The sequence below is a fragment of the Trachypithecus francoisi genome, unplaced genomic scaffold (assembly GCF_009764315.1).
Source record: "Trachypithecus francoisi isolate TF-2019V2 unplaced genomic scaffold, Tfra_2.0 Lachesis_group5, whole genome shotgun sequence".
Taxonomy (NCBI): Eukaryota; Metazoa; Chordata; class Mammalia; order Primates; family Cercopithecidae; genus Trachypithecus; species Trachypithecus francoisi.
In genome coordinates, this window is record NW_022681470.1 from 85,975,010 (window position 1) to 85,987,523 (window position 12,514).

At 60.9% G+C, this 12,514-nt stretch overlaps 1 protein-coding gene across 49 annotated transcripts in view; it reads left to right on the forward strand.

Annotated features, from left to right (window-relative positions):
• Nucleotides 1–12,514, forward strand: part of OBSCN (obscurin, cytoskeletal calmodulin and titin-interacting RhoGEF) — a 163,184-nt gene that overhangs the window by 59,729 nt on the left and 90,941 nt on the right. For 48 of the 49 annotated variants that reach the window (XR_004433938.1, XR_004433939.1, XR_004433940.1 and 45 more), the window contains 17 exons: nt 337–603; nt 1,050–1,316; nt 1,537–1,649; nt 1,766–1,919; nt 2,111–2,272; nt 2,360–2,464; nt 3,323–3,589; nt 3,808–4,077; nt 4,427–4,693; nt 4,785–5,051; nt 5,137–5,403; nt 6,499–6,771; nt 7,584–7,850; nt 8,068–8,334; nt 10,599–10,871; nt 11,292–11,558; nt 12,208–12,474. Coding sequence is in view for 46 of the 49 variants with exons in the window: in XM_033197474.1 (XP_033053365.1) it covers nt 337–603; nt 1,050–1,316; nt 1,537–1,649; nt 1,766–1,919; nt 2,111–2,272; nt 2,360–2,464; nt 3,323–3,589; nt 3,808–4,077; nt 4,427–4,693; nt 4,785–5,051; nt 5,137–5,403; nt 6,499–6,771; nt 7,584–7,850; nt 8,068–8,334; nt 10,599–10,871; nt 11,292–11,558; nt 12,208–12,474 (4,020 nt within the window). In the remaining 3 variants the exon portion in view is untranslated. The remainder of the gene's footprint in view (nt 1–336; nt 604–1,049; nt 1,317–1,536; nt 1,650–1,765; nt 1,920–2,110; nt 2,273–2,359; nt 2,465–3,322; nt 3,590–3,807; nt 4,078–4,426; nt 4,694–4,784; nt 5,052–5,136; nt 5,404–6,498; nt 6,772–7,583; nt 7,851–8,067; nt 8,335–10,598; nt 10,872–11,291; nt 11,559–12,207; nt 12,475–12,514) is intronic. The other variant, XM_033197484.1, reaches the window with a different exon arrangement.

The following is a 12,514-nucleotide window of genomic DNA, read 5'->3' on the forward strand; positions in this document are numbered from 1 at the left end:
CAGTTCCCGCCAGTGCTACTAGTGGGGATTACGCCTAGGATTTCGAGACACCAGGGCCTGGCGTCTTGTTCAGAACAGGGGAGCTGGAGGTAGAAGCGGGGATTAAGGAAGCTTCCCGGTTTCCTCGCTTAAAGTCCCGGGTGCGCAGCTGCGGCCCGGCCCACGTGTGGCCAGGGCCGCGCCGCCGTTTGGATTGGGATCTCTGGGCGCGGTGCGGGCAGCTCTGCCTGGGCGCGGCTCAGGGCAGGCGCCGGGGCAGGGCAGGCCCTCTGTACCTTGGCTTGCCCGCGGAGGAGGGCGAGGGCCGCCATGACCTCCCCTCTCCTGCGACCCCAGAGGCGCCCGTGCTGTTCAAAAAGAAGCTGGAGCCGCAGACAGTGGAGGAGCGGAGCTCAGTGACCCTGGAGGTGGAGCTGACGCGGCCGTGGCCGGAGCTGAGGTGGACACGGAACGCAGCGGCCCTGGCACCGGGAAAGAATGTGGAGATCCACGCCGAGGGCGCCCGCCACCGCCTGGTTCTGCACAACGTAGGTTTTGCCGACCGTGGCTTCTTTGGCTGCGAGACTCCGGATGACAAGACACAGGCCAAACTCACCGTGGAGAGTGAGCCACGGGCGGGAAGGGAGGGGCATTGAGGAGGAGGGAGGAGGGAGGCGGGGAATTGAGGAGGAGTGAGGACGTAGGCGGGGTACTAAGGGGAGGAGGGAGGAGGGGCACTGAGAGGAAGAGAGAGGAAGGAGGTGGGGCACTGAGGGGAGGATGGAGGAGGGATGTGGAGCACGGAGGGGAGGAGGGAGGAGCCAGGCGGTGCACTGAGGGGAGGAGGAAGGAGCCAGGCGGTACACTGAGGGGAGGGTCAGGCCCTCTGGATGGGGCCTAGGGCTGGGGGAGGGGCAGGTCTCCCGCCCGGAGGGGCTAGCACTGGGGGTGGGCGTGGGGCGGCTTCTGCGGCCCTCCCTGAGCTCCTGGGGAAGCTGGCTGTACCCCAGGGTTCTAAGGCGGTGGTCTCAGAGCAGCAGCTGACCCGTGACCCCACATGTGCACCGCAGTGCGCCAGGTACGGCTCGTCAGGGGCCTGCAGGCAGTGGAGGCACAGGAGCAGGGCACGGCTACCATGGAGGTGCAGCTGTCGCATGCAGACGTGGAGGGCAACTGGACTCGTGACGGCCTGCGGCTCCATCAGGGGCCCACGTGCCACCTGGCTGTGCGGGGCCCCACACACACCCTCACGCTCTCCGGGCTGAGGCCAGAGGACAGTGGCCTTATAGTCTTTAAGGCTGAAGGAGTGCACACGTCGGCACTGCTCGTGGTCACCGGTGCGTTGGGGGGGCCGGCAGGGCACAGCACAGATCATGCCTACCTGTTTCGAGGGAGCCCCGGGGAGGTTGGTGGGGACTCTGGGGACCTGGATGAGCCAGCTCCGTATAAGTCTGTCCAGCTCGGGCACTGCCCCACCCTCGTCCCTGTCCCTGTCCCCACCCTGAAGGCTCCTCCAAGCCCTTTTTCTCCTCCCACCTCCTACTTCCTCCTCCCCAGAGCTGCCTGTGAACTTCAGCCGCCCGCTGCAGGATGTGGTGACCACTGAGAAGGAGAAGGTTACCCTGGAGTGTGAGCTGTCGCGTCCTAATGTGGATGTGCGCTGGCTAAAGGTGCCTCCCCCTGACCCCACTCCGTTGCCTCCTTCCCTCCTCTCATGGGGGCAGGCCCAAGTGGAACCCCAGGGCTGAACCACCTGTATGCCTGACCGGGCTTCTGCGCTCCACAGGACGGTGTGGAGCTGCAGGCAGGCAAGACGGTGGGCATCGCGGCCCAGGGCACCTGCAGGAGCCTCACCATTTACCGGTGCGAGTTCGCAGATCAGGGCATGTATGTGTGTGATGCCCATGATGCCCAGAGCTCTGCCTCTGTGAAGGTGCAAGGTGAGGGCTTCATGGGGCACGTGGGGCATGGCAAGTGTGGGCACCTCCTCCTGTCTTCCATGTCCCCCAGCCAGGGGCTTGGCCACTCTGGTTTCACCTTCACAACCCTTGGCACACTGGGGCACTGGGTGGGGGGTGCTGGGGGTGGCTCTGTGCGTCCAGGTGTGGCAGGGCCTCCCTTGCCACCCCAGGCCGCAATATCCAGATCGTGAGGTCCCTGGAGGATGTGGAAGTGATGGAGAAGGACGGTGCCACCTTCTCTTGTGAGGTCTCCCACGACGAAGTGCCTGGCCAGTGGTTCCGGGAGGGCAGCAAACTGCGGCCCAGTGACAACGTGCGCATCCGCCAGGAAGGTGTGAGGACCAGCGGCTATGGTGGGCATGGCCCAACCCCCAGGTCCTCCTCTGTCCCCGCTCATACTGAGCCACCTTTGTCCCCAGGAAGGACATACACTCTCATCTACCGGAGGGTCCTGGCGGAAGATGCAGGAGAGATCAAATTTGTAGCTGAAAATGCAGAATCGCGTGCCCAGCTCCGAGTGAAGGGTGAGGTGGGGGCTGAGGGGAGGGCAAGGCTGGACAGTGTGCATGTGTGGCCAGCTGGGTCAGCACAGGCCCGGATACCCCAGGCCTGCTCTCAGGGCCAGGACAGCAGGGACTCACGAGGAGGGAAGGGATTGTCACCTCCTTGGCAGGAAGATAGAGGCCAGAGAAGCGGCCATGAGGGGCTTCTCCCTTCCTTAAAACCGAGATCCTGATGAATCCTCTCTCTGGCTGCAGCACCTGCTGCAGAGGCCAGGCGTGAGGCCCTGTTGGTGGGGGGCTTGGGCGGGGGGCTTGTCGGGGGCGGGGAGTTCTACCTGGTGGCAGTGAGGAGGAGGATCAGGGAGAGTGGTGCTGGGGCGGAAGAGGGAGAGGCTCTGCAGACAGGTGGAGTGGGGACGGGCCAGTAGGGCTAAGTCAGTGGTGTGCGGGGAGGGGACATGAGTTCCTGGGACTGGGCTAGGGTATGTGGTTATGGTTCCGAAGTAGGGGCTTGGGGAGAGGACTGCAGAGGGTGGGGCTACATGGGGCAGAGCCTACCCTGCTCTTGGTGGGCCGGGACAGCGGGCAGGACCTGGGCGGTGGAAGTGGGAGTGTGGGATATGGGAGGGCAGGGTAGGCAGAGGCAGGCACACTCCCCTTGCTGGTGGTCTGCTCTGTGGAGCAGGTCCTAGCACAGCTCCAAGGGGGATATACTCGGCCTCACCACCTGCTGTCCCCTGCCGGGCAGACGTGGGCTGTTGGGGCCTAGTGGGGTCCGGGCCCTTGGTCGCCCAAAACACCCAGTGCCTTATCGGAGCCTGGGCCTGGGAGCCTGGAGCACCATCTCTGATCCACCCCGTGCCCCAACCACGCTCACAGAGCTGCCAGTGACCCTCGTGCGCCCTCTGCGGGACAAGATTGCCATGGAGAAGCACCGCGGTGTATTGGAGTGTCAGGTGTCCCGGGCCAGTGCCCAGGTGCGGTGGTTCAAGGGCATTCAGGAGCTGCGGCCCGGGCCCAAGTACGAGCTGGTCAGTGATGGCCTCTACCGCAAGCTGATCATCAGTGACGTCCAGGCAGAGGACGAGGACACCTACACCTGCGACGCCGGCGATGTCAAGACTAGTGCACAGTTCTTTGTGGAAGGTGCAGGCAGGGAGGGCAGCTCTGCAGGTTGCTTTTGTTGGGGGGAGTCTCCTAGGTCCATGGTTTGCCCTACACTCCTGGAGATGCTGGGACTGGGTAGCTCAGGAGGATGCTAACGTGCATCTAGTGGGGCAGGGCTTGTTCCCAGGAAGGAACCCTGCCAGAGGGGCAACTTGTCCTATCCATGGGATCCGCCAGCAACTGCTTCTCCCCAACAGAGCAATCCATCACCATTGTGCGGGGTCTGCAGGACGTGACGGTGATGGAGCCCGCTCCTGCCTGGTTTGAGTGTGAGACTTCCATCCCCTCAGTGCGGCCACCTAAGTGGCTCCTGGGGAAGACAGTGTTGCAGGCTGGGGGGAACGTGGGCCTGGAGCAGGAGGGCACGGTGCACCGGCTGATGCTGCGGCGGACCTGCTCCACCATGACCGGGCCCGTGCACTTCACCATCGGCAAGTCTCGTTCCTCTGCCCGCCTGGTGGTCTCAGGTGAGCACTCACGCCCCGGTGGGTGGACACGAGGCAGAGGCACAAAAGGACAAGGCTGTGGGTGGGTACAGGGCAGGGTCATGGGAGAAGGAGGCTCAGTGCAGTGACGGGACACAGTTCAGGGCCACAGATGGGTGTCGCTCAGGACCAGGGGAGGACACAGTTCAGGACCACAGAGGACACAGCTCAGGGCCAGGGGAAGGCATAGTTCAGGGAACAGTGGACATGGCTCAGGGCCAGGGGAGGACACAGTTCAGGGCCATAGGTGAGCAGGCTTAGGGCTTGGCAGGCAGGACAGGGTGATTGGTTCCTGTGGCCCCGTGGCCCAGCCTGTCTCCACTCCCTGCAGACATCCCCGTAGTCCTCACACGGCCGTTGGAGCCCAAGACAGGGCGTGAGCTGCAGTCAGTGGTCCTGTCCTGCGACTTCCGGCCAGCCCCCAAGGCTGTGCAGTGGTACAAGGATGACACGCCCCTGTCTCCCTCTGAGAAGTTTAAGATGAGTCTGGAGGGTCAGATGGCCGAGCTGCGCGTCCTCCGGCTCATGCCTGCCGATGCTGGTGTCTACCGGTGCCAGGCGGGCAGCGCCTACAGCAGTACTGAGGTCACTGTGGAAGGTGGGACATGAGGGGCACGGGGCTACTGAGAGGGTTTTGGGGAGGGGTTGCCTGGTGATGTGGGCACTGAGGCCCGGTGTGTCCCTTGCAGCGCGGGAGGTGACAGTGACAGGGCCGCTGCAGGATGCAGAGGCCATGGAGGAGGGCCGGGCCAGCTTTTCCTGTGAGCTGTCCCATGAGGACGAGGAGGTCGAGTGGTCGCTCAACGGGATGCCCCTGTACAACGACAGCTTCCATGAGATCTCGCACAGGGGCCGGCGCCACACGCTGGTACTGAAGAGTGTCCGGCGGACTGATGCAGGCATAGTATGCGCCTCTTCCCCCAAGGTGTCAACCTCTGCCCACCTGGAGGTCCGAGGTGAGCCATCCCACCAGTCTTCGGGGCTCCCCACTAGGGATGGGACAGGTGCTTGGCTCCCCTCACCCTCCTACTCCTCCTGCAGTGAAGCCGGTGGTGTTCTTGAAGGCGCTGGATGACCTGTCCGCAGAGGAGCACAGCACCCTGGCCCTGCAGTGTGAGGTCTCTGACCCCGAGGCCCATGTGGTGTGGCACAAAGATGGCGTGCAGCTGGGCCCCAGCGACAAGTATGACTTCCTGCACACGGTGGGCATGCGGGGGCTCATGGTGCATGACCTGAGCCCCGAGGACGCCGGCCTGTACACCTGCCACGTGGGCTCCGAGGAGACCCGAGCCCGGGTCAGGGTGCACGGTGTGTGGCTGTGGGCATGGCGGAGCTCGGGGAAGGGAGGTGTGCTGGATGGGCATGGATGTGGGGCTGGCCACTACCTGGGTGGCCCACGTCATTCTCTGAGATTGAAGGGCTGCTCTGCTGAGCCGGGGAGGTCAGGGGAGCCTTCTAGAGGAGCCATGACTTGACATGGTCCTGTGAGGCCTGGGTGCAGGCAGGTGGACCTGGGGACGATGGGTCCCGGAGTCAGGGTTGGAGGCTGTGCTGTCCCTGCCTGGTGGTCCCGACGTAGCCCAGGGATGTTGCCCTGTACCAGGGGATGTGTGCAAAGAAGCCACCAGGCCCGTGTGGGGACACCAATGGGGATGGCCAGGGAGAAGCCGAGATGCCAGGCAGGGGCTGTGAGTAGGCCATGTCTCTGTCCTTCATGGGGCCCCAGCAAGGCCCCAGGGCCACTGGGCTGACAGGGTGGAGCCATCCCTGAACCCAGCCCTGCAGCACTGGGGGTGTGCGTGCCCTGGAGTCTGTCCTGCTTTTCAGGGGCAGTTCCCTCAACTGCAGGGTGGCTACCTGGCCCCCTGTGTGTGTGTGCCCAGTCCCAGTGGCATCCTGGTGTGGGTGACAGGCGGCGTCACCAGCCTGTTTGCTGGTCCTTGACAGTCTTGTAACGAGATGGGGAAGGGGCAGGAGGCATGGCGATTTTGTCCTGGAGCTGGGACTACGGGGTCCTGTGCCTCCTCTCCTCCCTGTGATGACCATGGGTCCTCCCTCTCCCTGCTACACTGATTGGAGCTCAGAGTTGTTGGTTATGCAAATGCCAGGGGACAGCCAGCTCCAGCAGAGAGGTGTCTACTCAATGGCTGGTGCAGTGTGGCACCCTGCCCCCACAGGGCCTGGCCTCTCCCAGGGTCTGACACCTCCCAGGGTTTGATCCCTGTGGGGTCTGGTCCCTCTAAGGGATCCAGCTCCTCCTGGGGTCTGGTCCCTGTGGGCTCTGATCCCTCCCAGGGTCTGGTCCCTTGGGCCCTGATCCCTCCCAGGGTCGGGCCCTTCCTAGGTCTGGCCCAGGGCAGTGCTGTCCTCTCGCCTGGCCTGACAGTCTCCGATGGCCCGCAGATCTGCATGTGGGCATCACCAAGAGGCTGAAGACAGTGGAGGTGCTGGAGGGGGAGAGCTGCAGCTTCGAGTGCGTCCTGTCCCATGAGAGTGCCAGCGACCCAGCCATGTGGACAGTCGGTGGGAAGACGGTGGGCAGCTCCAGCCGCTTCCAGGCCACACGTCAGGGCCGAAAATACATCCTAGTGGTCCGGGAGGCTGCGCCGAGTGATGCTGGGGAAGTGGTCTTCTCTGTGCGGAGCCTCACCTCCAAGGCCTCACTCATTGTCAAAGGTGGGCAGGGCCTGCCGGACGGGGGCTTATCACCTGGGCTGAGGAGTGGGGACCCTGGGCCTGTCCCCAGGAGTCCAGGAGCTGGGCCCCAGTGACTGCAGAAGCCGGTGGGGGTGCTTTTGGGGCCTGCCTCCCCCAGCTGCTGCAGAGCACCCCTTCTAGGAGCCACAGGGCCTGAGGCACCTGCTGGATGCTGGGGGCAGTTCTCGTGTGGAAGTGGGGTTGCACTCTTCTCTGAGCTCTGATACAGGCCTGGATTCTTTTCCAATCTCTGTTCTGAGTACACTGAGCACTTGGTAGCTCCCAGAGCTGTGGCTCACAGGGCCAGTCTGGCAGCACTGGCCTGAGGGCCCAGCCACCTGCTCCGCTGACATCACCGCCAGCGCCCGAGTTTGCGCCCCTGACGAGCACACTTGGTGCAGTTCGGTGGGGCACACTCAGAGGATGCCAGCGTGGGCCTGAAAGATGCCAGAGGATAAAATTCTGTAGTTGTTGATCTTCCTGCCTCCTGAGTCCCACCCTGGTGACAATGGGGACACTAACATTTCAGGACTCTGAAGCTTCTGAGGGCTGAGGTCCCAGAGTTTGGGGGTTGCAGGTTCTGTTGTCTTGGTCACCAGAGAGTCAGTGTTCTCAAATACTTGTCCTTGCCCCAATCCTGGTCATGGTGAAGGTGGTAGGGTTTTGGCTGGGTCTGTGCGTAGAGCTATGGCTGTAGCCAGGATGGTGGCTGGGGCCGTGACTACAGTCATCTGTGGCTGGCTCCATGGCCGTGGCTGTGCTTCAAGGGCAGCTGTCTCTGCTCTCTTCAGAGAGGCCGGCGGCCATCATGAAGCCCCTGGAAGACCAGCGGGTGGCGCCAGGGGAGGACGTGGAGCTGCGCTGTGAGCTGTCACGGGCGGGCACGCCTGTGCGCTGGCTGAAGGATGGGAAGGCCATCTGCAAGAGCCAGAAGTACGATGTGGTCTGTGAGGGCACGATGGCTGTGCTGGTCATCCGCGGGGCCTCGCTCAAGGACGTGGGCGAGTACACGTGTGAGGCGGAGGCTTCCAAGAGCACAGCCAGCCTCTGTGTGGAAGGTAAATGCTGCAGGAGCCCCATGCACGGCCCTGGAGTGGCGTCTCTACCCTAGCGGGGCACGGGGCCACCTGTGGAGCCTGAGCTTCTCTGTCCCAGGTGAAAGGGCTCACCCAGGTCCCAGAGCTTCCCCAGCCAGGCCTGGAATATAACAGGGCCGGCCTGGGGTCTGTGCAGGCCTCATGCCCCACCTATTCTGCCTCCATCTCCCTGCCCCAGAAAAAGCAAACTGCTTCACAGAGGAGCTGACCAACCTGCAGGTGGAGGAGAAAGGCACAGCTGTGTTCACGTGCAAGACGGAGCGCCCCGCGGCCACAGTGACCTGGCGCAAGGGCCTCTTGGAGCTACGGGCCTCAAGGAAGCACCAGCCCAGCCAGGATGGCCTGGCCCTGCAGCTCACCATCAGTGCCCTGGAGAAGGCAGACAGCGACACCTACACCTGCGACATTGGCCAGGCCCAGTCCCAGGCCCAGCTCCTAGTGCAAGGTGAGGCAGCCAAGTGTGCTCGGGTCTAGGCTTTGAACGGCACTGGAGACTTGGAGGTGGACAGGCCCAACCTCAGTTTCTTATCATAAGGGTAGAGGGGTGCACCCTGGGTGGTCACTGAGGCTCCCCAGCATGGCTGTGAATGAGCTGCTGGTGCTCACTTACTTGTGTGTTGATTTGGTCACTGTGTATTTCTCCCACATGCCCTGTGTGCCTGGCCCCCATGCGTGAGCTCAGTGTGTATCTATACATACATTGTGTCACCCTTATCCCAGAGGGACAGCCTGACTCAGCTGTGCCGGGCAGCCTCAGGTGCTCCCAGGGAAGAAGTGATGGTCATTAGGGTTGTCATTGAGAGTTACAGTGGCATTTTAGTCTTTTTCTTGTTTACAAAAGAATACCTGAAACTGGGTAATTTATAAAGGAAATAAAGTTACTTCTTACAGCTCTGGAGGCTCAAGGTCAAGGGGCCACATCTGGTGAGGGCCCTCTTGCTGGCAGGGACTCTCTGCCGAGTCCCCAGGGGGTGGCATGGGGCATCTCATGGGGAGGGGACTGAGTGTGCTAACTCAGGCCTCTCTTCATCTTTTAAAGCCACCACTCGCATGAAAGCACTTTAACACATTAACGTGTTAACCCACTGATCCATGAATGGATTAACCCATTCCCACCTTGGACCCAATCCCCTCTTAAAGGCTCCACCTCTTAATATTACCACATTGGGATTAAGTTTCAATATGAGTTTCCAAGGGGACATTCAGATCATAGCAGGTGGCTGTTTGATCTTACTGTTTGGCTCCACATTTGAGTGGCAGGCAGAGTGATAGCTGTCATTCTCCCCACTCTGTAGATAAGAAAACTGAAGCTTTAGTGGGTCCATGGCCAGGGCAAGGTCATCAGGCACATTGGGATCAGAGCAGGCGAGGCCCAGCCCCTTCACCGCAGCCTTCACTTGGCTCTGAAGTCCCAGGCTGGTGTGTCCAGAGCTGAGTTTGCAGGGGGTCCTTACTGGGGTCTGACCACAGGGCGTTCACAGGGTTCAGTATTTGAAAGGCCCCAGTTATGATCATCAGAAGTAATGTAAAGCAGGAATCATCACTGATTTTTCCTCTCCAATGGAGTTGGTGACCCTGGTGAAAGCATTCTGTTAACACAGTAAAGCCCCATGATCTAATAAAGTTGGTACCCATAGTTAATTTTTTTTAAAAGCCATTAAGAGTGAGAGTCATAAGATAACAAAAGATGCTCTTTAAAAGTTTAACATGGCTGGATGTGGTGGCTCACGCCTGTAATCCCAGCACTTTGGGAGGCTGAGGCAGTTGGATCACGAGGTCAGGAGTTCTAGACCAGCCTGGCCAACATGGTGAAACCCCATTTCTACTAAAAATACAAAAATTAGCCAGGCATGGTGGCACATGCCTGTAATCTCAGCTACTCAGGAGGCTGAGGCAGGAGCGTTGCTTGAACCCGGGAGGCGGAGGTTGCAGTGAGCCAAGATCGTGCCACTGCACTCCAGCCTGGGAGACAGTGAGACTCCATCTCTAAAAAAATAAAATAAGTTTAACGTATGAGGATGTCAGCTGGCCTGGTCAGGGGCCCAAGCCATTTCCTTGTGTGCCATCCACTGATGAGAGCTCTTCATCCATGTGGATTGCCCAGGTTGGGGTCGCCTTCTTTGAGGTGGAGCTATGCCTGCAGGACACTCGTGCATGCAGAAGGAATCTGAATGCAGGACCTGTCTCGATATTCATAAATGCTCATCTCTTAGCATCCCTAATTCAGCAGCCAAAAAACCTCGTTTCTGGGAATTCACATTTCCTATCTTCCAAGCATTTGATTTCAATTTCAGCATAACTATAGCCATTTTTTTTCACACTCCTCTTTCATCTGTTACTACAAGAGTTAATTTCATGGCACAATTGTAATGATAGACACAGCTGTGTAAGCAGGTTTGGGAGCCAACCGCTCTTGGGAGCACAGCTTGGATGGGGGGCAGAAGTGTGCTCTCCTGGGTTCTCAGCAGGCTGCAGACTCCCCCAGCAAGCCTTGCAGAAGGACCTCCAAGGTGCAGAGAAGTGGACTCAGGGCTCCAAGTTGCCCTCAAACAAGTATCTTTGGACCGTTCAAACTCTGAGCCACTTACTGTTTTCGGAGTTCTGTCCCTGCAAACTTGTTAAAACACAGTCACCTTGCTCTGTCCTGGGGAGTGTCTGTCCTGGGGAGCACTGCTAGCTGAGCCTGCCCAGGACGCTGTGCCTTTGCAGGCCGGAGAGTGCACATCATCGAGGACCTGGAGGACATGGATGTGCAGGAGGGCTCCTCGGCCACCTTCCGTTGCCGGATCTCCCCGGCCAACTACGAGCCTGTGCACTGGTTCCTGGATAAGACACCCCTGCATACCAACGAGCTCAATGAGATCGAGGCCCAGCCTGGGGGCTACCACGTGCTGACCCTGCGGCAGCTGGCGCTCAAGGACTCGGGCATCATCTACTTCGAGGCGGGTGACCAGCGGGCCTCGGCCGCCCTGCGGGTCACTGGTGGGTCACATGCCCACGTTGCACATGTTGCTCAGAGCTGCAGACAGGTGGAGAGGCAGATGGCAGCTCAGCCATGTGCCTAGTATCCCTGGGCACACAGAGAAAGCACCATTGGCTGACTGTGGGGTGGGGGCTCGGAAGGCTGAATTGGGCTTTCAGGATGAATGCTTCTGCATGGTTTGCAGAACTGTTCTTGGTGTGGCGCTGGCCAGGCTGCATCCCCACTGGGGCAGGAGCCGCACGGAGCCTTCCCTGTTCCCTCCACAGCCTGTTATGTGGCCCCAGCGTGAGGGTGACTGGTGGGTGCGGAGCCAGGGTGTTGCCTGGTCCGCAGTGAGACCCAGGGTTTGTCCCTGTTGGCCCCTCCAGCAGCAGCACGACAGGATCCCACATGCTCCTGCTTCTCTCTCTGTCCCCCAGGTAAGCCAAGTGTCTTTTCCCGGGAGCTCACAGATGCCACCATCACAGAGGGTGAGGACTTGACCCTGGTGTGCGAGACCAGTGCCTGCGACAGCCCTGTGTGCTGGACCAAGGATGGGAAGACCCTGCGGGGATCTGCCCGGTATCAGCTGAGCCACGAGGGCCACCGGGCCCAGTTGGTCATCACTGGGGCCACCCTGCAGGACAGCGGACGCTACAAGTGTGAGACTAGGGGCGCCTGCAGCAGCTCCATTGTCAGGGTGCACGGTGAGCCCCAGCAGCCCCAAAGCCCAGCCACAGGCCAGGTGCCTACAGCTCTCTTCTCAGGCAGCACCGTCTTCAGGGCAGGGCATGTGCGCCCACAAAGAGTCCAAGGTGGGAGGACCCAGGCTCCCGTGCATCCTGTATGGGGTGCCCACGGCTCCCTGTGTCCTTCCTGGCTCTCCCTGGCACCTCATCCACCCTGCTTGGCTTCCGCTCTGGCCTCTGCCACACCACAGGAGCCGCCCTGCAGAGCTGTCTCCTCTGCGTCCCTGAAGAGCTGTCCCTCTGTGCATGCCTGTGTCCCTGACCTCCCATCTTAGGAGGCGCCAGCCACAGTGGCTTAGGGCCCACTGTGACCTCATTTGACCTTACTTCCCTCATCACAGCCATGCTTTGAGGTCTGGGCTAGGGCCTCCAACTGTGAATTTGGGGGCACAGGTCCCTGACACCCCACCCTTCTGTTCTCCTGCTTGGTTCACCCTTTCTATCCCTCACCCTCAGAGCTGCCCCTTTCCAGAAGTCTCGAGGTCCCTGCCACAGCCCCAAAGGAAAAGGGGGACCCTGCAGCTGATGTCCCCAGCCCTCCACCACCTTAGGGGACCCCTAGTGGACCAGTCAGGGGAGGGCGAGCTGAGCCTGTGCCTGTCTGCAGCCCGGCCGGTGAGGTTCCAGGAGGCCCTGAAGGACCTGGAGGTGCGAGAGGGTGGTGCTGCCACACTGCGCTGTGTGCTGTCGTCTGTGGCTACGCCCGTGGAATGGTGCTGTGGAGACAGTGTCCTGAGGCCAGGTGACAAATACAGCCTACGCCAGGAGGGTGCTGTGTTGGAGCTGGTGGTCCGCGACCTCCGGCCGCAGGACAGCGGGCGGTACTCATGCTCCTTCGGGGACCAGAGTACTTCTGCCACCCTCACGGTGACTGGTAAGTGTCTCTGTTCACCCTGCCCATGTGGCCCAAAGAT